Consider the following 25241-nt stretch of genomic DNA (forward strand, 5'->3'; position numbering starts at 1 on the left):
ATGGACAGTAAATAAGTTTCCACCTGATGAGATGGACAAAACCCAGATTGAACTTCATCCATAACACTGTTTAACTCCAATAATCAGGAAATCTGCCAGTAAATAAAATTTTTGTCGGGTTTGGTAGAAGAGAAATAGGGTGATAATTGTTCATACAGGAAGGGTCAGCAGCTGCTTTTTTTTTAATATGGGAACAACCATTGCCTCCTTCCAGCCATCGGGTACAATAGCTTTAAATATTGGTTTGTTTCAGATCTCCAGAACAGGTTATGTGAGACAAGATTCCGTTAACTTTTAAATGACTGTAAGAATTGACTCAAGTAGTGAGGCTAATGAATTAGACTAGACTAGCTCCAAGTTCCCCCAGAGTTAACAAATCTGACAGAGGCAAGGACCAAGGATCTAGATCCATGACAGGCTGCTGTTTGAAGAAGGCTGAAAACTATCACAATTCTCATGATTTTTATGAGGGGAAAAAATTGGAGAAATTATCGCATAACTCTTGTGTATGCTCAAAGGTCTGAGTGAAACAAGAAGGATCAGTAAGAGAACTCTCAATTGATGAAGCCTCTTAAGAGGCATTGCGAGCAGGAAGATTATTGCTGGCAAAAAATGTAGCATTGTTGTTTGCACTTACTTTTCACTGCTTCAAAGCCACCTTTATCTCTACTTTAGCCTTGGGTCTATAGTCCACCTGCTATATCCTTTCAAGCTTTTGCCTTGAAATGTCAACTTTCCGCAGAGACGCATTCTACCATGGGGCGGAATGGTGAATAATACTGGAGCAAGAGGACTACGGAAGACCCACATCCAATGCCGAAGTAATCCAGTTTGAGAATTTCACAGTCTTGTTCAACTGAAGCATCCCCCATAGAGAAACACTTTTCCATCAAAATACTCACTAACTCCTCAGCCGATGGTTTAGCACATGGGTGAGCCGCAGCATTTGATTCTTTAGGAGGAGAAGCCATCTCTGAAGCGGCTAATGTAGTCTAAAAAATGGATCAATAAAGTGATCTAACAAACCAGTGCAACAATGTTACCACAATCTATCAGGAGCAAAAATTAAATCCAACTGAACTCCATTTTGATGTGTAGTCCCGGTATTTTTTGTATAAAATTTTAAATAGATAACATGCAAATTAGAACTGCTGCAAATAGATTACTAGGTTCCACCCTCACATTGATGTCAGCTAAAACTAAAAATGTGGTAATCAGACGCTATGAAATCAACAAGTCAATGTCAGTATAGATACCATGAGGGCAATAGCAAAAAAAGCCTCCAATAGTAACCTTAGGAAATACCCTTATGGTAAACCCTAACAATTCTGCCTTAGCAAAAGGTCTCCTGTTTCAACAGTTTAAAATTCAACCTATCATTGAAAATGATTGCAAAACCACCGCCTCTTCTGTTAGGGCATGGTAAGTGAATCATGCCAAAACCTCGAGGGCAGGTAGCAGCCAAAACAGGTGCCAACTCTTCGGAAGTCCTGACTTCAGTGATAAAGAACAGATTACATTTAATATTTCTTTTTTTTTCGTATCCGTCACCTCTTGGACTTCTATTGCGGTCTAAACAAAGGTGTGCACGTTTAGCAGTGCACAATTGAGTCATAGGCCCCTATTAATGATGTTTGGGGTGGCTGTTACATCAAAAGATTTGAACTCTGTCGACACTCCTTATCCTCCTCCAGTCTTTGATTGGTTTTAAGATGTTTAAACATATTCCTAGGCTCTATGATCACCAACTGCTGATCACAATAATAAGTAATGTGCTCATTCACCCCAGGAATAAACCAAGTACCACAGACAAATCGGCAGCATGGTGGGGCACTGTGCATAGATGGGCTTGCTGTTGGGTTCTCCTGCTTGCATATGTTCTGCTGGCAGCCTTGTATACCCACCCTTTTGCCTGCAGATAAAGCCTTACTGCCAGCTAGATAGCCAACCAAAATGGCTGCCGATTGCAAATGGAGACAGTTGCGTTGGGCCGATAAGTACTCTGCGTCAGTCCAGTTGAAGCAGAGTTCTATCCCTCACACAATCCCAAACAATATTTAAACTAAAATACAAGGTGCTAACATCATCTAAAATAACTGCCTGTCTGCCTGGTAAAAACACCAACAGTGAAGCAACCCTCCCTCAGGTACACAACGACAAAATGAGAACGGCTAGCAGCAATGCAGTAATTAACTATTAAAATCAATCAAGTCAGGAGAAAAGAAAAAAGCTAGCACAAGGACCAATGGATACGCGCTGTATGCAGTCACATCTCTGCCCTTTTGACTGCACATGAAATTCACATCAACTAAAGTGCAGCCCAAGATGGCTGTCGGTCGGGTCTCAGTTGAATGGGGTAAAGATGGCGGCTGGGATACTGTACGAAATGGTAACAGATTCACTTTTCTTAAAAGAGCAACCAGAAATGGTTTGTGAGCTGTTGCATCACTGTGATATACAGAAGTTTACTGCTACTGCTTTTTATGGAGAATTTGGACCCTAAAGGGGAAAAAAAGTATTTGGTAGAATGTCGTCTTCCTAGGTTGACAGGTGAATAATTTTCTTATTACAGGAGCGTTCTGATGACCAGCACTTTTCGTGTTGGAAAACTGCATCAGTTCAATAATTGTTGCCTGTAATAATTTATTATCGGAGTGAAAACTCGTCCTGATCTGGCAGCGTTTTACAGTTCAGCAAGCAGTGATATAGCAAGCTTCAAAAAGACTAACCTTTGCACATCTTTGGCATCTAGGCCTAAGCTCTAAGGGAAACCGCAGAGGAAGTGGTTCTGCATAGTGTGCAATTGGAGAAATAAAGCATTCACAGTAACCCAAAATGCCTAAATAAAATATTAAAATGTAAAAAGAAAAGTACATTAAAAAGACATTTTAAAAGTTATGGTGACATGAAGTTGACAAAAGGAAATTAATAAAAAATTGTAAAATCAGAAATGGGCAACACATGAAGCATCACTGAAATAGTTTGTTGGCGGGATAACTATCCCTTAACCTTCTTGTCCCCAAACTGATTAGACGTGAATCAGAAATTGCCCAAAGTCATGTGAACGTTTCCTTTTTAAAGTTAGATTTCTGTACTTTTTTTTTAAATAGAAGGTAAGGGGGATGACTGTGATCTGTCCGTACCAAAATGGAACCAGTGCATCAAGAATATTAACAGGTAAAACTCAACCCGAGAGAATCATCAAGACCAGTTTCCAATGACTGTCTACTTAGAGACAACAGTGTAAGACTGCTTCACACTGGAACCCAGACTTCACAAGGCCACTTTACTCACACTACGGGGGATAAAGGCAGTTTCAAGATTTGTGCACCAGTTAAATGAGCATCCTCCAGGGAATGCGAGTAGCATCATCTGTCTGCACCTCGGCTTCCCTGTGCCACAGCTGTCCGGAAGAAACAAAAGGCCCGAGAGGGTCATCCCACTCTGTGCAAACTTGTATCTCTATAGCTCTACTCTGGTCCAGGCACTGTCTGTCTATAGCCACGGATACATCTAGCAAAATAGTGTAAGTGCAGAGTCTTGGTAGCCTCCAAAATCTTTCCTTCAGAGGCAGCAGGGTATTTCAGTGCTGCGTCTTTCTTCCAGGCTTGAAACATGGTGGTGCCGTTCCTAAAGAGGAATCCATCTGTCATTGTTTGGAGAAGGATAACTGTAGCTAATCTAAAATAATTCCCACCTACACTACTCGCAGGCAAAATCGTCTAATGAAAGTCCTGGGCAATTTGATTTCTGATTGGTCAAATCGAAGGCAGGTTTTGTGGGTTAATGCAGAATGGTAGGAGGCTTCGTAAAAAGAAGAGGTCCCTCCTAAAGAAAAAATTTGAAGGGATATTGCAAACATTTTGTAAGACTTTAGTTGCGTGTATGTCGTAGTAAAAATTAAAAAAATGATTCATTAAAAAACCTCAAACACCATGGCTTGCATTCAAAGAGTACAAAGACATTCCACGTGTCTTTGTGAAACCCAAGTAGCCAGCTCTTCTGTAGTTCATTCAAGACAAAAAGACCCAGGCATGCCTTTTCATTAACAAGCACTGGCGTTGCCAACAGTCTCGCATTAGGAAAGTTTAACCTATTGGTATTGTAAATGACAAATTTTGTATTTATGTGTTGGTTTTGAAAATAGCAAAATTAATAGCTTTGTCGTTTACAATGCCAATAGTTTTAACTTTTGCAAATGTGACACCTATAGCATTTGTTATGCAATATGTCGTATTTACGTTACTTACATAGTTTTGCAATCAGTCATCCCCTCTGGTAACCTAATTCTCCGACCAGCACATGCCTGCTTACAGTTCAACAGGATTTTACAATATGCGCATTCAGACGTTTTTTTTATTCCATTCCCTCACTGCCTGGACGAGCCCAGAAGTGCTGGGGCTGAGGGCAGACTGGGTCAACACTGGAGGATTTAAACAAAATACGGGGCGACGGGGTGCTCAGCTAAAGGCCAGACATCTCGTCTTATTCAGCAGAAACGTGGAAATGTAAGTGTGCGGGTGCTGAAGGTTTTTTTTCTCCCTGGCTCAGTTGCTGGCTCACGACCGGAGTTCAGTACGCCATGTCCTTTATCTTGCCCTGTGAAACACTCCAAGGAATTACTCACTACACGAAGTGCTGAGGTCGGAGGCAGAAAATGTTTTCGAATTGCAAGGAATTACTCAGAGGGTGTAATACCGACTGGCAGACTGAAGCGACGTGACCTTATCACGAGTAGAGCTGAAAACAGAAACAAGGAGTGTGGCAAATGGCCGGAGGGAAGCCGGATGGGGGCAGGAGAGCTGAGATAGCGTGTTAGGGGAGGAGAAGCCGCAGAGCGCACGCTGGGCGAAGCCCTTTGATGTGCTGTGCGGCTGTGAATGCGCGTGCTTGTTTGCTCACGTGATTCACGTGAACTTAATGAAAACCGCACGAACGAAACCCTTGGTTTCACGAGTTTTTTGAGCACTTGAATTCTCGCTCCCACAAAGCGCTTACGCGCATTGATAGGTCGCGAGACCTAAAAAGAGCTCTCTTCGCCAGACCGCACCATCTTTCAGGCAGAGAAGTCCATTCTTTACCAATAACTTCCACTGCTCCTTCTTGTCAAGAGAGGCTTCTGTAGTGCCACAGTTGGCAGAAATACCCACAGGTGCAGGCATATATCGCTTGTCGGTCTTTATGCCAGCCCAGAAAATAAATTCTTCTACTGTTCTCATTTCTCACTACAAAAAGTATGACATTTTAATTTCTCAAACTTATCAACAAGAATCTTGAATTTAAATGTGGAATAGTGTATGCTTCACACCAGTCTATAATTTTTGTATCTCCTTCGTCACCACAAGGTAGCGGGTTAGCATTTAAAGAGAAAAGTGCTGACAATTAAAAAGGCTAGTCAACATAACGTGACCACGGAGACCTATTTCAAGAATATAGGGCTAATTTATTTTGCTTCATACTATCCTAACTGGAATTATTTGTAACCGTCTGAGCTTATGCACTTTTGTAGTTCACTTAAACTGAAGGTAAATATATACGTATGTTTATTTACCATGTAATGTTGTCAAAGTGGCCTGGCTGTGGTCTGATTGGTCTCAAAGTTGAAGTGCTGCACTGAAGTCGAATAGGCATGTCAATTTTAAATGGAGCATACGGTGAGCCTTCCTGTTTAGCAGGTCTCATAACTATCCAGATGTCAAACCAGGTGGTGCAAAGAGCAAAAAAAAAAAAAGGTAAAATGGTGTTTCTCACAAAACGTGAGGAGTAACTTCACAAATTCGGTTGTGATGAACAGTGCAGACGAATATGAAGGATGTTTCTCGTGCAGACATTCTTTTCCACCCGGGCTCAGTGAAGCAAGATGAAGCTGAACAGATTAAGCACTGCCTGGTTGTGCCCCATGGAAGATTTAATAAAAAATACTGCCATCTAGTGAACAGGTACGTGAGACGGAGGCAGGAGAGTGGCCGTAAGGGATCATTTGAGAGACCTCTAAATAAGGTTAGATAGAGAATCGAACTAACGAGGGAGAACAAAAATGTGTTTTCAAAGTAAGGAAGCAAAAGTAGGCTGTAAGAGGCGAGAGAGCACAAATTACAATATAGATTGAAGAGGGTGCAGAACAGTTACAAGAAATAAAATACAGCTGTATATAAAAGTTATATTGCCGGTCACTGTGGAGTTTCAGGCATTCAGCAGGCAGCCTCGTGTTTAAATAAAATTGTAAATAGGATCCCGTAACTTCTCCAGGACTAGTAATAACCCATTAATGCATTTAGGGGGTATTTTTTTAACTTTTTATCATATTTATATGATGCCTTCTTTATCTACACCAATATTTGGTCTGAGCTTACATTTTTATAACCGTTTTATAATATAAATGAATTATTTTGGCATGCGTGATGTTCTGTTTTTTTTAACACTAACTTCAAAACCATCCAATAAGACTGTTGCTGACTTGGAGTGTTTTGTTCTACAATCAATTTGAATATTTTTGTCAAAAAGAAATAGGCCTGTCAGTCGCTCTTGCATAGTCTCAACTGGGCATTTTCTCATTCCTGCATGTTCTTCCCTCCACAATTCAAATGTCACTTCTGGCAGACCAAAACAAGTATTTTCTCAGGAATGTAATGCAATAGAAAATTTGGGAAACAAGACCTCAGTCGTAGCTACTGGTACTAGTTGGAAATTGCAGTTTTTTTAGGTCTTATGTTCGCCAAGACATTTTGTTTTAATACGAACAAAAATGTTTTAGAAACAAAGATTTATAAAAAAAAAAGGGCTTTCAGCCAGTCCTCTTAATCCACTGGTTGTTAAATGCTCATTCTACTTCCACCCACCGCAGTTTACAGCATGGCCAGTTGGTCAGCCCCCTTTGCTCCTTTTGTTGTCGGAGTGACTGCATCCTGTCGAGGCACAGTGTTGTCTTCCACAGAGAAAGTAGTTCCTCTCAGTGCCAGGGACATAGAGCATAAAACATACTTTTAAGCTTTCAAAGGGTCTGATAGCTACCCCATTCTCTGCTACCTGGGCTGTTGCCCTTGCTTGCAGTCTCACGGCTGCTTTCGCTGGTCACGTCACTTAAAAAAAAAAAAGCATTCAAAGGCATCAACATGTGAGTACACACATAGGTGGCCGCCTTGAAATGTTTTTGTAAAAGTTTATTACAGAAACATTGACAGTAGCCTATACGTGTGCATGTGTGGATCCTTAGTTTAGAATGTTTTTATTAAAAAAAATGCACAGAAACATCAAAGAACACACTCATTGGCAAAGCAAATAAGTTTGTAGCCAACACCAGACCTGTTGGGGCTGCCAATGCTTGTTTAGTACTTGTGTTTACTAGGGTATGAAGTGACCAATATTACCTGGACTTTATCTTGACAGGATTGATGAAAAATATGCTTTTCCTATTAGAGAAGGGATAAACGTTTGTTGGTTCTGCTTTGTCTGGTCTATACCTTTCGCTATGCATTGATTCAACATAAAGGAGTATGTGCTCCTGGGCAGTTACGTTTTGCTGTTGATAGTGATTGCCATCAGCAAAACTCTATTAATTGTTGCTTTACCACAAGAAACCTGCTTTCTCGAATGGTGTAGGACCTCCTTCAGAACTACTGTTTTGTGTTAGTATGCCTCTACAAATTGCAATACACGTTTCTGCTGTTAAATGTAAATATTAGCATTCCAGGAAGTGGCCATGTGGACTTTAACCCGTTGGCTGCTTCGAACGTTCTGCGCTAGTGCTGAACGTTAGAAAAACGGGTGGGGCCGCGTCGGCCAACGGACGTGCGCAGCACTACCGAGGTAGTGCTTGTGACGACCTTTGGCCGACGGCAGCAGCCAACGGGTTAAGTAAGTGGGTCACATCTAGACTCAAACAAAAAGTTACTAATTAGAAACCTGTGTCTCGTGAATGACTTCTGTTACCTAGTGTACTCCTACTGGGGAACTTGGCACTGTGCAGAGAGACTTCTGCACTTTGCACTGATGGCAGGCATAGAATGACTGGAACGTCTGCTTTCACACTACAGTAGAACTGAATGAGGGCCTACAGTTGTAACTGGTGTTTGTGCATTTGTGTTCTTTGTTACTGACTGCTGCTTGTTTGTCTTTTTCCTTCCTTTGTTTTACCTTCCAAAAATGATGTCCTACTACCAGTTTCTATTGCTCCTCCACCTCCCCCTTTGCCTCAGTTGACTCCACAGATTCCTCTCACAGGCTTCGTGGCCAGGGTGCAGGAAAACAGTAAGTTCTTCCAGTCCATGCTGGCAAAGTAGACAATATTCTGAAATGGCATGCATGGTTGGCCGGTCCATAGGGTGTCAGGTTTTGTTTCTGCACTTTAGACAGCATTTTAAGGAAGCTGCATTGCACCAATTTTATCTTCATTTCCTCCTGCATGATTACTAATTTTCTGTTTGTGACATGTTTAACATCACTGAGTTGGTGTGTTTTAAAATGTTAAATTCTGTTTATATTTCATTAAGGGTGGTCTGTGCATGTATGGATTGTATAATGTGGCAAACATCTATGTCGGAGTATTTTAATTAGACCGTTGTCCTAGACCCTGTATTAGCAGAGATGGTGTTTCTCTATGTGAATAGAAACCCTTTAAGCATCCAGGACTACAAGAATGCGTCTATGTATATGGTGCTCCTGTAGCGCAAACCAAGCCAAAAGGTAGTAAAGTGCTGTACATGGTCAAAGGTAAGCCTAAAGTCAGCAAGTAATAGTAGAGGCAGCAAGGTTGTGAACGAGTAATGCATTCTAATGTAGCGGTGAGTCTTCAACTCTTTATTAAGTTGTAGCAGCATTTTGGTGAATCTGATGGATACGGGATATTGTTTGTAATCCTTGGTTCATGGATGGAAATGCCTATTGTCTTGGTTTTTCTTTTTTTACATCTCTTACCCTGCAGCCTGACAGTGTCCTGACTGCCGGTGTGCTAAAAACCACCAGAGATGTTCGACTTGTCTGCGAGTTGATGGTTGAGATGGCTTTGCAAATGCTGCAGCTAGTTCTGAAGAATAGTGCTGGCTGGCGAGGGCAGTCAGTGAAGTTTCATCATGGTGGGGGGTGATGTAATCACATTTCTTCAAGCTCTGGATGAGACCTGCCCTTAAGAGGTGCCAGTGTGGAGTCTGGGAAGCCATAGAGTAGGGTGTCACTATCATCCAGATGTGGGCGTAGAAGGGCTTGAACAGCAGTACTGAAGTCGCTTTCTGGAAGAAACCGTTTCTCTTTCTTTTGAAAACGGAGCTGGTACCAGGCAATATTTGTTTTTGGCAATGTATTCCTTGAGGGAGAGGTTAGTGTCCAGTGTGTTTCCAATTGATTTGGCATTCAAAGAGAGCTGGGGGTACAAAACTGTCAAAGGTCATGTCACTGAGCCAGGTTTGTACTGTATCTTGTTTTTTGTTTTTTCAGCAAATCATAGAAATTCTGTATTGGCTGGTTTGAGCTTCAGGTGGGTCGTGGACATACAGGTCTGGATGATGTGCAAGCAATGTTTGAATCGCTGATTGCCTGAAGCAGAGGCGACTTTGAAGTAGAGTTGTGGATCATCGGCAAATGGTGACTTTTGATGCGGTTATCAGTGACTAGAGCACCAAGCAGCTCCTTGTAAAGGTTGAAGATGACAGGAGGTAGTATGGAGCCCTGGGAAAGTCCTCAATTGATAGGGATTTGTTTCTTGACGTGGAGGTAACCATGTGAACAAACTGTCACTTGGAAAGGTAGGAAGAGAACCAGTGAAGGGCATCCCATTCACACCACTTGAAGGTACGTATGAGAACGGGCTGGTCAACTGTGTCAAAGGTGGCTGAGAGGTCCAGCAAGGGTCATCTCATCTGTAGTCAAGAGTGCGTTGTCTACAGTGTGTAAGTTGATTGTCTTCGTGCTGTAGAGTGGTATGAAGCCAGACTGGTAGTCATGCATGAGATGGTTAGCATTGATGTGGTCTTGGAGTTAAACCTAGTCTTGTTTTTCAATGATCTTGCTGATTAATCAGCAAAATCATACATTCATTTGTTTCTTAGCATTTTGGTTCTTTTCATCACTCTTCCTTTGTTAAGTTTTGTAAGTGTGCACATGTACATGTGTTATACATGTACACTGTGTACTTATCCGCTCATTACAGTTGCAAATGCATTTGAAAGTATTTTCACCAAACTGTAAACATCATTTTTAAACCCGTAGACCATCATTGTTGGAGACAACCTGCTATTTTGAACTGGAAATTCACTTTGGCTTCCCTGTTTTCACCAGTCTTTGCCAGGGGTGTCTGGTAATTGGATGGCAGAAATTGAAGTTGAAGGGTATTCTTCAGTCTATGAACCTGCTTGAACCGTGCTGTTAAATGTTGTTCTTATTATGGACTGAATGGATGTGGTTTGCCAGTGTTTTTTGTTGGTGGTGTTCACCAATATTTTCTTAGTACACACCCGTCACTTGTCTCGATTCCTGAGGTGTATGAATGCAACTCCTTGCAGTGATAATTTCTGTAAGTTGAACCTTGGTTGTGTGCATCATGACCGGCAAGTAGTACCCAGATTGGTACCGTTGAAGGGACTCACAGGGGAAAATAGAACCAACATTTTGATTTACAGACAGCTTTCGGAATGCAGATTACCACCACCCACATGAACAGTATCCAGGAGCAAGTTATGAAGGCACAAGAGCGGAAAGCTCTTCACCCTCTAGACACTCAAGACCACCGTAGCTACCTCATTACTGCCCATGGCACCTCTAATGCCATCACATTGAGGCCTTCATTAGGTATTTTGAACACTTTAACAATTTAATTGCATAAATCCATAGCACCCACTTCTGAATGTACACACCTCTGCAAGAGTGGTTGTTGGACAATCTCTATTCTAATACACTAACAAATGCACCTAGAGTGAAATACAACTGCGTCAAATATTTGCCTTTGAGCATTTTATGGTTCACTAGTACTGTCTCCCATGGTGCATGTTTGTGATGTTCATGTCCAGCTGTTTTTGCGCCAACCATCTAACATGCTGAAATGGAATATGTTGTTCGTCCCAATGGCTTACAGAAACTTTTTAACACATTTTACTCTGAGATTATTTAGAAGAACCTGACCCTTCACTGCCGTTCACCCCCTCCCCCCCCCAACCTTTTTTTCTTTGTTATACCCCATAGCGAGATCTGCATCCTCCTACCGAAAACATATCACACACTGGCACAAAAAAAAGATCCTCAATCATTTGCCTGTCTCATACAGAAGCTCTGTTCACCCATTTTAGTCTCATCTATCATCTTCACGAGAAGTACGGTCTTAGTGCCTGACCCAATTTACATAGCATGCCGAAAATATCACTGCAAGAAGTTAATACTTAGCACAGTTCTATTCGAACGGTGAGTTACTTGTAGAGTGAAACCGTGCATTGGCAAATTTAGTACAGACAATGTAGTGCTGTTAGTAGCTCCTGTACTTAAAACAGAAAGTTAACATAATACTTTAGATCTAGCTTGAGAAGTGCAGTAAGTCACTCGGTTTGTTGTGAATATATTTTAAGGGACGCAATGCAATATGTAGATTTCAGGGCACTTGTAGGTAACACTATCAAGGATGCCTTCTTGCATGCCCTTTCCTTTTCTAATAGTGCATGTTCAATGTGATTTTCTACATAGCTGTAAATTATTAAAATATGTGTATTCAGTGGAAGGTGTTATGCTCTAGTAATGTTTCAATGCTTTCCCTAGTTGCGGATAGTCCCACACCACCACCTCCGCCCCCACCTGATGATATTCCATTGTTTGATGATTCCCCTCCACCACCTCCCCCACCACCAGTTGACTATGAGGATGAAGAGGCTGCAATTGTGCAATACAGTGACCCTTATGCCGATGGAGATCCTGTGTGGGCCCCAAAAATCTACCTTGAGAAAGGCAAGTATACACTGATAATATGTAGACTATAAAGAGTAGCTGAATTCAATGTTTTTGTTGACTGATGTAGTGACAAATGTGGAGTGTATTCATTTTTTTCCCGGGGCTACAAACCGTGAACCCAAAGAACAAGTGTAGAAAATGTAATCAGCAGGAGAGTGGTATGGGTGTAGTATGTTGCTAGTGGTGCATTTTCCAGCACTGTCGCAAATATGTTAGTAAAAAGTGGTGTGGTAGGGAACTGTAATTTACTTACATCACATCTTCTATTGAAATTGCCACTATATTTGCCTAGACTTGGTTTTAAAGATAACGTGCACAAATGTACGTGTGGAAATAAGCATTCAGAGAATACTGTGTCTTGAGCCTACTTAAATCTTTGTTTCCATCACACTTCAGTTTTACAAAAAAAAGAATGCTTCAATTGTTGCTTAACTGCTGATAGATTCTGAAATATTTGTACGGTTTGTTTACAGGGATTTAATTTGTTGTGTATTCGAAAACATTACATCCAACAGCCTTTCCTTCCACTCTCCTTGAACCCCAGCAAGATTGCCACATAGTTCACTATACAATGTCCTCTCACTTTGCAGTACTAGACAGTAAACTCCAATATACATGGTAAAGGAATAACCAGTAATTTGCCAGAATACATTAACTGAGATTTGACCTCTGTCTTTGATGCACAGCAGATGTTACAATATAATAAAACTTAAAGGCACCTTTATTGCTCATTCACCTTTTAAACACCAGCATGGTTATTTTGGGGGGTGCTCCAGCACAACCTACCCCTTTATGCTTTATTCCATGTGCCAGAAAAACTACATTCTTCACAAGAGATTCTGAGACACAGAAATCCATGGAAAGCTAATTATATGTGTATATGTGTAAATGATGAAATGACCTGCCGTTTTCGACAGACCTGCAGTCTTGTCCTGAGCAGATCAAGGTAGTGCCTTGCTGTGGAACAGATGGCTAAAACGAAAGCTAATACAATTTTAAGGAATTCCCACATTATTATTTGCAGTTTTTATATCTTTATTTGTTTAATAGAGACAATAATATGTCTTGTGTTTGATTGCAAAAAGCGGTAGCATCAAGTTCTTTGTTTTGCAGTATGGTACGTTTCAGGAAACATTTGCATGCACAGAATATAAACAAGTGGACCGTGAACATTCAGAGCAAGGAAGATGACCAATGGACATTTATTATATGTGGCTGGAAAATGTCTAGAGAGAATCATTTAACTTGCCCAACATTTGATGCTTTTTCAGGTCGAGCTTACCAGATCGAGCTAGCTGCCAGCTTGCAAATAGGGACGGGCGTAACTCGCATAATTTGCTGAAGAGTAATTACATGAAATTGCATCAGAATTTCACAAGATTATGATAGGAGCATAACCCAGCATTTAGCGCTATTTTGTTAGCACAAAATACCACAGAACACGAACAGCAGCAGCCCAAAACACAAAATATAGTTGAGATCGGGGACAGAGCTGAAAGGGTTGTACTTCAGATCGAAGATAACTTTGACTTCGAAGGCCCGAGGCCAAACAGTGGCCCAAAGAGCCCCTGGGATCAAGACAAAAGATGCCACAGGAGGGAGGTCCTCAAACGTTGCCGAAGAAGATGCCCCTGATGGTTGACATCAACAATATAGAGCTCGAAGTAGAGAGGAAAGGGAAATGTCTTGCGGTTGAAATGGAAGCAGAAAGGATGAATTTGGGATCTTTTGAAGGGCTACAGTATCATTCTCTGACCCTTGAAGGAAACATCACTCGAGGGCGAGGCTAAACCACCAGAGCAATCACATTTGCCATTACTGAAACCAGCAGAAAAGGAAAAGGAGGCCTTGGGGTTTGACGAAGAATTCAGCAGTGGCCTGTACCCAAGAAACAGATCCTGCCAACCTGAAAGAAGAAGACTGACGTGAAGAGTTGCAAAGATTAAAAACTGAAGCCCCAGCAACTGACTTGGCATCAACCCTGCCAGCTTGCCTGCTGCCTTCGATGATTGTGCCAAAAAACGACTTGTCCTGCAACTACTGAGCCCCCAAAGCCCAGAAGACCTGCCAGCACTTCACCCAGGAACCAAGAACTCCAGAGAAGTAGCGAAACTGCTTCCCTGCAGGTACCCAAAGACTCCTGAGAGGACTTTGTGACCACAGAAACCCAATGCCTGAAGACACCACTGCATCCCTCGTACAAAGCCAGAGTTGAAGTGGGCCAATGGTGTTGTCGTCCCCCAGCCCTCCAGAGAATGAGTCCACTGTGGGTTCACCCCCAGTGAACTCTCGCACATAGCCTACAGCTGGGCCCTCCTCTCCTGCGACTGCTCCCGGTAAGGAAAACCCAATCCCTAAAGACACCTCTGCACCCATCACCCCTTGGGCCGTGGAGAAGAGGATCTAAGGTGTCCCTACGTCCCTGAGCATCATGAGGCCTGAGCCCCCCGTTAGTTCAGCCCGACTGGCCTCCCAGTCGAAGCCTGCAGCCTCTTTACACAAAACCTGATCACCCATAGAGTAATACTGGGCACCCGGCTGCCCTAGTGCCGCTGGTGGTGGTCTTCTGGTGCTGCTTTGGACCTTGCTCACCTTAACTCCTGGAGACTTGTCCCGTAAGTCACTGTATTGAATGCCACACTATTTGCTTTTCCTCCAATAAGATAACATTACAGCTTCTGAAAACTGCACTAAGTGTCGACTCTTTAAATACAAAAGTATTTATTATGAAAAACGTGCTTGCCTGAACTAATTGCTTTTGGTGCCTAAATATATTATTTTTATAAATTCATGTGCTTCACATTTTGACTATTGTCTGTATTTGTGAATGTCTAACACTCCCCTCTGATAAACCTCAGGCTGCTCACCCACACTACTCCCTAGAAGAACACCTTGGGAATGCTAGACCAAGCCCCTGTCCAATTATAAGGAAACCCCTGGACTCTTTACACAATATATCTCATTTTGATATATCTTATAAGTAGCCAGCTTCCTAAATATCCCTCAAAGCCCTCCCCACCGGACATCATGAATGATTTGAAACTTATAAAGGGCACAGCTACACCCTAGAGTGTCTTGGTGCTGCACTGTCAAATGCCTGTGATGAGCAATTCCATTATCTATTCATGTTGAAAGAGCCATATCGTCAACCTTTTCTTGAACAATCTGTGGGAGGAACAGAATGTAGCTCAAAAGGGAGTTTAATCCAAGCCACGGAATCAAGATATGATAAAGTCCTTCTGCAAATCCTCGTGAGACGGATCTTGGAAATCCTTTCCAAAAGGCCCTGGGCAGCCCTCTGATTTCTGGAAGGGGCATACAAGCATATTCTGGCTCAGATAGCCTGCCCTAGAATGATGCAATGCTCTGTCGCCGATGTTGCATAGAACTGATAAACCCACCACCAAATATAAAACGAAGGGTGAGATGACAAAGCATCAAGGACACTTTGCACTGAATGAAAGAAGTAGCAGATCTGCTACAAAAGTAGGTTATAGAAAAAGGGCATACTGTATACTTTTTAGTGCCCAGGGCAGAGTTGTTATTAAGGCCCATGCTGGATCTCGGGCCCTCAACAGGTACATCACAACGCAAAAATTACAAATGACTACACTTCAGGAGTTGATCCAGCTCCTCAAAAAATGAGACTGCATGAGCACAGTGTGCCTCAAAGATGCACCTACACATAAACAAAATACACAAGAAGTTTAAAAAATGTGTAGGGGACAAACTCCATTACCAGTTTTCAGTACTGCCTTTTGGGATACAATCAGCACAGCGGGTCTTCACAAAATGCCTGGCTGCCATAGCAGCCCCTTCACATCTACCTCTACCTGGTTGACTGGCTCATAAAGACAGTCATAGCAGCAGTGCTAGGACAACAAAGAAACAGTGATAAAAATACTACACAAACTCTGCTTCTATTCCAACTGGGAAAAGTTATCCACAATACCAGAAAAGCAAAAAACATTATTTGGAAGCACACTGGACTCACAACGAGAAAAATCCTTCCCAATACAGAAAAGAGTACAGGCAAGGAGGGCTGAGCTCGGACAGCCATCTTGCATACCTTTGATACTGAAAGCCAGACTCCACATGAGACCTCTTCAGGAGTGGTTGCAGAGATACTAGTCACAAGCTACCAGGAGTTGGGACGATCTACTAGTTATAACAGTGAAACTACACAAGCAGATACAATGGTGGAACAGCAGCAACATCACAGTGGGAAGACCTTTCAGGCACCCAACTCCCTCAGTGGCTTTCACAACTGATGCATCCCATACTGAGTGGAGGAGCGCACATTATTCAACTGAACGTAAGGGACCTATGGAGCCAGAGAGATGTGGCCAAACAAATAAACATCTGTGAACTCAAGACAGGGTTTCCATTCCTTTAAGTCTTCCAATCTCCTCGATGGGGAAGGTGGTCCAAATACAAAAGGCCAACAATGCAGCCTTGCTCCACCTCAACAAGTGTGTGGGGGCAAGGGGGAGTACAGGATCAAATGAACTATCCACCCTAGCACAGGAAATACAGACATGGGTTTGACAGAGTAACCCATCGCTGGTGGCAATTCACCTGCTGGGAGTGGAGAACCCGGAAGCAGGCACACTAAGCAGAGAAAACTATATATACACCACAAATAGGAACTGAACCAGCGCTACAGGTGAACTTGTATGCAACACAAGAGAACGTGAAATTTTAAGGCTTTGCAACAAGATACCCAACCCACCAATCCCAGGTTATGTCCTATCAATAGAATAGTCAAGAAATATGCATATGCTTTTCCCCTGATTTTCCCCACATAATAGGTTCAAGCAGGCTAGCATGAGCCTTATACTCATAGCACCACAATATTCCAGACAGACATGGTTCTCAGACCTAGTGAAACTGGCACAAGGAACATGATGCCACATGATGCCGCTACGAACACTGCAGGGCATTCTATCCATGAAGGGGGGAGGGAGGACGTGTTCCACCTCAGGGAAAAAAAGTCCCTCAGTGTGGCTTTGTTGCGCCTGAAGACCTAGAATTCGGACATCTCCAGTTGCCAAAAAGAACCTTGGAGGTACTCCAAGAAGCAAGACCAACTACTCTGAAGCGTTACTCCGAAAAATAGAAAAGGTTTTGAAAATGGTGCCCCAAAGACACGAGGGGCGTGAACGGAAGAAGTTTCTTTCAGACACAAGTGACCAAAAGGATCTGGAAATAGAAAAAAGAATAGCGCCACCCAGAGAAACACCTACATGGAATCGTAATCTGGTACTTGTGCCCAGCTGATGAAACAACCTTTTGCATCCTACACGGTCTAAAATTCCTCACTTGGAAGATCACCGTGCTAGTGGCTAAAACATCACTACACAGTCAGTGAACTGAAGGCACTAACTGTGCAGGAACCATATATTGAGATTCACAAGGACAGAATAGTTGAGGGAAGCTGACTCTTTATGTGACAAAGACAAGATAGTTGTAGGAAGCTGGTTCTTTATGTGATATATCAAAAATGATATACAGTGTAAAGAGTGCAGGGGTTCCCTTATGATTGCACAGCTCTGGCTATGGAATCCCAAAGAGCTCTGTTATGGGGTAGTGTGGTAGAGTAGCCTTATGCTTAACACAGAGGAATGCAAGACATTTGCAAATACACACAATAATCAATAAATGACAAAAAGACTCAAGAAGGTGATCCACACCAATTTATAAAACTAGCAAGCATCTTTGTGTTTAGGCATCAGAGAAAAGTTGTTCAGGTAAGAACATTTTTTAAGATAAATTATTTTCCGTTCAAAAAGTTGACACTGCCGTTTTTGAGTTCTGCAATGTTATCCTATAGAAGGAAGGACAAGTTCTGCAAACGGGTACAGTACAACGACTTACAGGACCAATCTCCAGTAGTTAATGTGAGTGGTGGGCAATGTCAAAGGCAGCACCAACAGTACACTACCAGTGGCACAGGGCAGCCGTGTGCAAAACAGCATCAATCAATCACCTCCCAAATGTTTGACATTGATGTGATTATCTACTTTTATGTTAGTTGTGCAACTATTCATGTTCTCAACCTATGTAAAGCGCTCGGATACCTCCGGGTCTAGCCACCGCTATATAAAACTCCAAATAAATAAATCGGGGCAATTGTAAGCGCGCTACTTGCCTGTGCGGGTTTCAAGGTGCTTGGGGGGTGTAGACAGCTCCGCTCATTCGAAGAGCCAGGTCTTGAGTACCTTCCTGAAGACCTGAAGGTGTTCAGGGAGGGGGCGCATCTGATGTCGATCGGGAGCTCGTTCCAGGTCTTGGCTGTGATGTATGAGAAGGCTCTTCCACCTGTTCTGGCTCTGCGGAGTTTCGGCGAGGTCAACGGATCGGAGGATTCTCTTGGGAACGTGGAAGGAAATTCTCTTGTTGAGGTATTGGGGTCCGGTGTTGTGGAGGCATTTGTAGGCGTGGGTGAAAATCTTGAAGGTTACGCTCTTAACGGGGAGCCAGTGAAGGTTCCGCAGGTGTTTGGTAACATCTTCGTGTCGAGGGATGCCGAGGACGAGTCTGGCTGCGGTGTTCTGTATGGTCTGGAGTTTTTGGAGCAGAGACTTGTTGATCCTGGCGTAGCGGGCCTTACCGTAGTCCAGTCTGCTGGTTATGAGTGCGTGGGTGACTGTCTTCCTTGATTCTGGGGGATCTATTTGAAGGTCTTTCGGAGGATGTGGAGGGTGTTGAAGTAGCTGAAGGCGCCGGCTTTGACCTGTCTGGTCATGGAGAGGGAGGAGCAGAGTACGATGCTGAGATTTCAGGCGTGGTCTGTGGGGGTGGGCGGGCTGCAGAGGGCCACCAGGTGTTGTCCCATGCAGAGGGCGAGGGTCCAAGGATCTCTGTGTTCTCAGAGTTGAGCTTCAGGCAGCTGCTGCTCATCCAGGATGCTACGTCTTTCACTCCTTCCTGGAAGTTGAATTTGGTGGGTCCTTGGTGAGGGAGAGAATGAGCTGGGTGTCGTCGGCGTAGCATACTATGCTGATATTGTGCTGTGTGACTTTGGGGGCGAAAGGGGGGGCATGTAGATGTTGAAGAGCGTGGGGCAGAACAACAGTTCTTGGGGTGCTCCGCTGTTAATTTCCGTGGGTTCGGAGAGAAAGGGTGGCAGTCTTATTCTTTGTTTTCTGACAGTGAGGAAGGAGCGGATCCAGCCGAGAGCGGTTCCCTGTATGCTGGCGTTGCAGAGTCTGGCGGTGAGTGCACGGTTGGAGATGGTGTTGAATGCTGCGGAGAGGTCGAGTAGTATCATAGCCGCGGTATGTCCTTGGTCGAGGAGGGTGTGGATGTCGTCTGTGGCGGCGAGTAGAGCGGTCTCAGTGCTGTGGTTGCTGTGGAATCCAGATTGGGAGGGGTCGAGGATGGAGCTTTCTTCAATTAATTTTGTTAGTTGGGCATTGACGGTCTTCTCGCTGACTTTGGCTGCGAAAGGGAGGAGGGAGATGGGTTGGTAGTTCTTGCGGTCCATAGGATCGGCTGAGGGCTTCTTGAGCAGGGGTCTGACTTCTGCACATTTCCAGTCATCGGACAAGATGCCGGTCTTGAGGGTGGCATTGAAGGTGCGTTGTAGTTCTGTGGCAATTCTGGCTCTGTGGAAGATGTGTGGCGGGCAAGGGTCCGTGGGGGCTCCGGAGTGGATGCCTTTCATGGTCGAAGTGGTGTCTTCGGTGGTGACTGGGGTCCAATCGCAGATGGTGGGCTGGCTGGGGTTGCTGGAGGGGGAAGTGGTTTCAGAGTCAGGTGTGTGGTCGTTGACGTAGTCGTAGAGGCCCTTGATTTCCAGGTGGAAGTAGGAACCTAGCTTGTTACAGAGGTCTTGGGAGGGGGTGATGTCCTTGGTTTCACTGGGGGGCTTGGTGAATTCCTGGATGAAGCTGAAAAATTCCTTGGAGTTGCTGGCGTTGGCGAGGATCTGACTTTGGATGAAGGTCCTTTTGTTGGATCTGATGCGTTGATGGTATTCTGTCAAGATGTTCTTGTAGGTGGTGCGATCTTCTGCCATTTTGCTGTTTCTCCAGTTCTTCTTGAGACGTCTGCAGGTGCATCTGGATTCTTGTAGGTCAGTGGTGAACCATGTATCCTTCCTAGGGCACGGTCTGTCGCTGTTACGTAGGGGTGCGAGCTCGTCAGCGCAGTTGGAGCTCCATCTGTGGAGTTCTTTGGCTGTGAGGTTGGCGTTGGTCAAGGTGGTGGGGGCGTAGTGGTTGAGGGTGGAGTTGAGCTGCTCCTCAGTGACTTTGCTCCAGTTCCTTCGTGGAGGGCGCTGTTCCGGTTTGGGCGGTGTGGGTTTGTCGACATGAAAGTGCACGCAGTGGTGGTCCGTCCATAGGGGTTGCATGGTTGTGGCTGATGTGGATGTTGTTGCCTCCTGCAAAGATGGGGTTGAGGGTGTGTCCTGCCTTGTGGGTGGGCATGGTGCCGAGCTGTTTCAGTCCGATGTTGGTGAGGTTGTCCAGGAGGGTGGTGGAGTTATGGTCGCTGGGGTTGTCGAGGTGGAAGTTCAGATCTCCGATGAGTATGTAGTCCATGGAGACAATGGCATGTGGTGTGACGAGGTCATTGATGGTAGTGGCGACTGAAGCGCGAGGTCCGTGGGGGGGGGGGGAGGGGCTGGCGGTGAGGGTGCCACGAAGAGTGGTTCTGGGCTGTCTGGATCTGGAAATGAAGTTGTTCGGTGGTGAGGAGTTGTCACTCGTGGTGGAGGTGGAGAGTCTGAGGGAGCTCTTGTGCACGATGGCGAGCCCTTCTCCTGAGCGGTTGGGGCGGTCCTTCCTCTGGATCTTTGTATACGTAGGGGATGGCAGTGGCGATGTCGGGCGGAGGAGGTGTTGGTCCAGGTTTCTGTAAAGAAGGTGAAATCTGGGGAGAGGGTGTCGAGGAGGTCCCAGATCTCTACAGCTTGTCTATGCAGGGAGCGAACGTTGAGGAGGATGCACCTCAGGGCTTTGGAGGTATTGATGTTCGGTGCGGGGGTGGTGGCTGTGAGGTTGAGGGTGGTGGTGAAGGTCTGGCGGCATCGACGGCAGGAGAACTGTCAGTGTGTGGTGCTCGGCGTGGACAGCTGGCAGTTGTTGTTCCTTCCGGGGTTGAGTGCGAGGAGGGGAGCTGCGTCGTAGCAGTGGATGGTTGGAGATACAGGGTCCCTGGCGCTTGTCATGGTTGAGTTGCGGACAGGCGCAGATGGGTTTGCCTTTGGCGCGGCCGCCATTAAATATGGAGGGAAGCTCAGGTGGGAGCAGGAACAGCAAGGGAGGAGGGGGAGCGGCGGCGAGAAAGCGGGGACGGAGCAGGCAAAAGCGAGAAGCGGAAAAACTATAAAAACCATAAAGACACAGCACAGACTTAACAGTAATGCAGAATACCAATACAGGATACAAAAACCAATGAAGACAATTAACAGTTAACAATAATACAGAATATCAAACCCAACGAAGACAGGCGGATGACACACGGAAAAACGGGCGCAGCGGGGTAGCAGCTGGGCAGGCTCGAACACCTACAAGATCCCTGTCAGCAGCAGCGGCACACTGGCGGAGCAGTTGGGAGAGAGCAGGTCCCTGGCCAGAGGGAGCCCAGTAGGTTTTAATGGGGGTTCAGTCACTGTAAAATGAGGCTTTGGCTTTGGCTTTGGCTAGGGAGCCAGTGGGGGTGAACAAACCGGCTGGTTCAAGGCTTGCGATGCTTGGGGACGTGGATACACCTGGGGTTCTCTTCTCACCGGCCCTATGGCAATAGATGCAGAGGTATCTATAGGTGTTGCAGTCGAGGGAGGCCTGCGTGCAGAGGCACCAGGTGTTGTCAAGGCGTCTACCAGGGTTGAGATCACAATAGACGCAAGCTCTGGGGGGCCGGGGAAACTTTTTGGCACTGTCGGGCTGGAGGCGACGGGTGTAGTGTTGGCTTCTGGTGTCTGGTTTTTAATGGAGGCCTTGGAGTCTTCTCTTTTGGTGTCTCTGCAGAATGCAGTGAATAGTTCTGCTGTTCTTTAGGAGTTCTTGGTCTTTGTTGAAGGCAGGCAGGTACAGGTTTTGGAGGCACACAGCTGCAGAATGAGTCTTCTTTAGCGCACGTTTGACAGAGGACTGCAGACAGGACAGCATGGCTGGGGCCAAGTCAGGTATTGTGATTGCATTTATATAGTGCTTACTACCTCTGATGAGGCATCAAAGTGCTTTTTCGGTGAGTAGCATGCTACTCCGGAACCCATAAAGGATTACTGGTGAATTAGTATAGTGAAATACAAATATAATTTGACCCGTGGATATGTTAGTCTGCTATTTGGATTGGGAAGGATAGTGGAGGCATAAAAGAAGAAAAAGGTTTGCATTTATATAGTGCTTGCTACCCCTGATGAGGCGTTGAAGCGCTTTTTGGCAAGTAGCACCCTACTCTGGAACTCAAACAGTTTAGGATTAGTGGGTAATTAGTATAGGGCAATATGAAATTAATTAGAGTGGTGGACATGTTAGTCAGCTGTTTGGAATGAAACGTAGTAATGGAGGGTATAGAAGAGGGAAGGTTCTAGAAAGTATATGTGTATATATATATATATATATATATATATATATATATATATATATATATATATATTTTGGGTGTAAATAGCAGGAGGAGGAGGTTTGTGATGAGTAAAAGGGAGCTGGAAGGGAGACAGTAAGAGGGAAGGATTTAGAAGAACAAGCTACTTATCTTTAGAAACAATGTATCTGGAAGGGACATATGCCTGCTGTAGATTCCTCACCCCGGATCCTGCCCTAGGCGTCAGTTTGGATCCTTCCTCCCCAGCAGCACCCCTGCGCGTTGTCAGGCAGTGCGGTGGTCGGCTCCGTGTCCGTCATCGTTGGGGCTGGGACGATGCCGCGGGACCCACACAGATGCTGCCCACAGGTGCAGACGTTGGCCCTTAACACGACTTTCCATGCCAGAAGCGCAGAGCCATAAAAGACATTGACCACTGGTGCGCCAAAACTAGGGCCCTTTAGGGAAGTCCCTATCCCTAGAAATCAGTTCTCAGAGTGGGAAGGATGGGTGGGGCGGTAAGAAATTTACAACCAACATATGTCTCTTCCAGATACACTGCTTCCTGTTTTATGGCAGACAATCACTCTTTGACCAATCTGAACAATAAACCGCATATGCTGGTCACCTAGCTGGGATCAGGACTACATTCTTCTCCCCCATCAGATTCGCAATGGAAGCGTCTTCTCTTCGCAAACAAAAATCAGCATCTAGAAATGGGAATCCTGCATAGGGGTTGCAGTCTTGAGTCTTCAGCGGCCCTTCATGTTCTTTTTCGTATATTATCAGGATCTCCTTCTCTGGTGTCAGACTCCCCTAATTAATGAATTCTAGGGGAGTGTAGGGTAGTAGCCAATGGGCTACTTACCCTTGGGGTCACTACTGCCCCCCCCTCCCCAATGACCACTTCCTGTGAGAACTGGGCATAACATTGTCCAGAATTCCTCAGTATGCCATCACAAAGATGGCTACTTCTTAGAAAAAAAAATAATGTCCACCTCACAGTAGCCCTCCTTAGGGGAGTTACTAGCCTGGAGGTGGCACGCCTACCTGAATCGCTAATTTTCCCACCTGCCCAGGTGCCACAGGGGCTCAGGACGGCAGGGGGTTGTGCATCTCCTGTGATGGGAGCCAGATTTGCATTCCAAAGTCGACACCTTCTTTGAAGCTCACCGGCCCATGGAGGTTTATCAACAGGCCCTCCTGTGGTAGGAGGGTGTTACACACTCTTCCCGGACAAGCTTTTGTTCCGAGTCTCCTGAGAGCAAAGGCTCTTACCCTAGTAGGTCAGAACAGCGTCTTGGGTGGGTATGGGGTACCCCCATTACATGTATTGTTGGCCAAATTCATTCAGGTAGAATGAGGAGCTCTGTCCTACACCTACAAACTTTGTAGTTTCCCCAAAGTGGCCTAGGTATTCATGCATGCAGGCCACTTCTATAATTGTTTGTAACCAAATGCTAGTAGTGTAATCGCCTGGTCATGCTTGGGGGAGCCTCCATGTCAAATATTTACTGTTTTGGGTAGACTCCTGTCACTCAACAGAGTCCAGCACTATGTTGGAGAGAACCATCACAAATTGTACTTGTGAGGAGTTTCATGTTACAGGTATATTAGTCCGAGATAAGTAGTGGGGCATAGACTACAATGATGGTATCTAAAGTATGTCCAGATCTTTATGTAGATTCAGAGACATGCAGGTGTAAGTGGAGAGTTTCAAAATTAGAAATTGGCGATTTAATGGTGAACAAATCAAATCTGTAGAACCAATTATTGACTTCTCCAAAAATGCCCAGATTAGTGTAATTGAGCATGGAATTGATGAAGGCTTCTGTAAAGGTGGATTTGTGCAGTGGAGGTCCCTAGATGTGAATGAGTAGCAAGTTGCATTGGGAAACATGATACAGCCTTAGGGGCTTAGTACATAGTAAGAAATGCCCTTCAATTAGGGGAACAGCCTCTTCTACAGAGGCTACACTGCGCTTCAAGGCCAGGAAACCTGCAGTAGCGTGTAGAACTGCAGGTATACATTTATATTTGAAGTAAAAAAGTTTTGTGAAGCACAGTCTGTGCCATCACTGCTTAATGCAAACTAGTGTTTGCCTGTGATAAGCCAAGGTGACTCAATTTTGTAACACCTCATAACCATACCGCTTTCCAGATCTCATATTAAGTTTCCATCCGTTTTATGACTCGACAGTGTCGTATAACGGTTACCTGTGCACAAGGAGTCAACTGTTATATAGCAATGTTAAACTAATTAGGCACCCTATGTACCATAGTGGTCCCATGCCAGATAATCCCACTGTTTGTCCAATGTTCTGCTCACAGTTATCTTTGAGGCCCAGTGTGCATTCTTCCCACTAGCTATTATATTGATCAGATGCCTTCATTTGTACTGTGGCCTTTGTCCCGATTGCCCTTTATCGCGGTTTACAGTGTGCTTTGCTGTGGAATACTTAAATGGGGCCCAAATATCCATTGGTTTAGGCTCTCTGTATATTATACTTGCTCTCTTGGCGCTGAAAGACTAGTATTACGATTTGTCACACTTCAACGAACTGGCGGTCTGGGATGGTGGTCCTTTGTACCATTGAATTGCCAGACTTCGTTTTGCTAACAGTAACTCCACAATTTATTCTTTTGGCCCTGTGGGAGCATGTGTGTTGACTGTATATTGCGTTGTGCAGGGTTCCAAATCTGCTTTCCAGGTGTTACTGCTGGGTCGTCCCTCTCATCCCCACTTCTCAACCTTAAGAGTTTGCCCTCTGCAGATAGGC

The 25241-nt window shown here is 44.6% G+C and overlaps 1 protein-coding gene across 21 annotated transcripts in view; it reads left to right on the forward strand.

Annotated features, from left to right (window-relative positions):
• ABI1 (abl interactor 1) overlaps positions 1 to 25241 on the forward strand; it is a 295046-nt gene that overhangs the window by 264222 nt on the left and 5583 nt on the right. For 11 of the 21 annotated variants that reach the window (XM_078663413.1, XM_078663423.1, XM_078663411.1 and 8 more), the window contains one exon: positions 11734 to 11919. In XM_078663413.1, the coding sequence (XP_078519539.1) occupies positions 11734 to 11919 (186 nt within the window). Of the gene's footprint in view, positions 1 to 8160; positions 8248 to 11733; positions 11920 to 25241 lie in introns of all 21 variants that reach the window. The other 10 variants (XM_078663410.1, XM_078663409.1, XM_078663417.1 and 7 more) reach the window with 1 other exon arrangement.

Source organism: Lissotriton helveticus, chromosome 10 (assembly GCF_964261635.1).
Source record: "Lissotriton helveticus chromosome 10, aLisHel1.1, whole genome shotgun sequence".
NCBI lineage: Eukaryota > Metazoa > Chordata > Amphibia > Caudata > Salamandridae > Lissotriton > Lissotriton helveticus.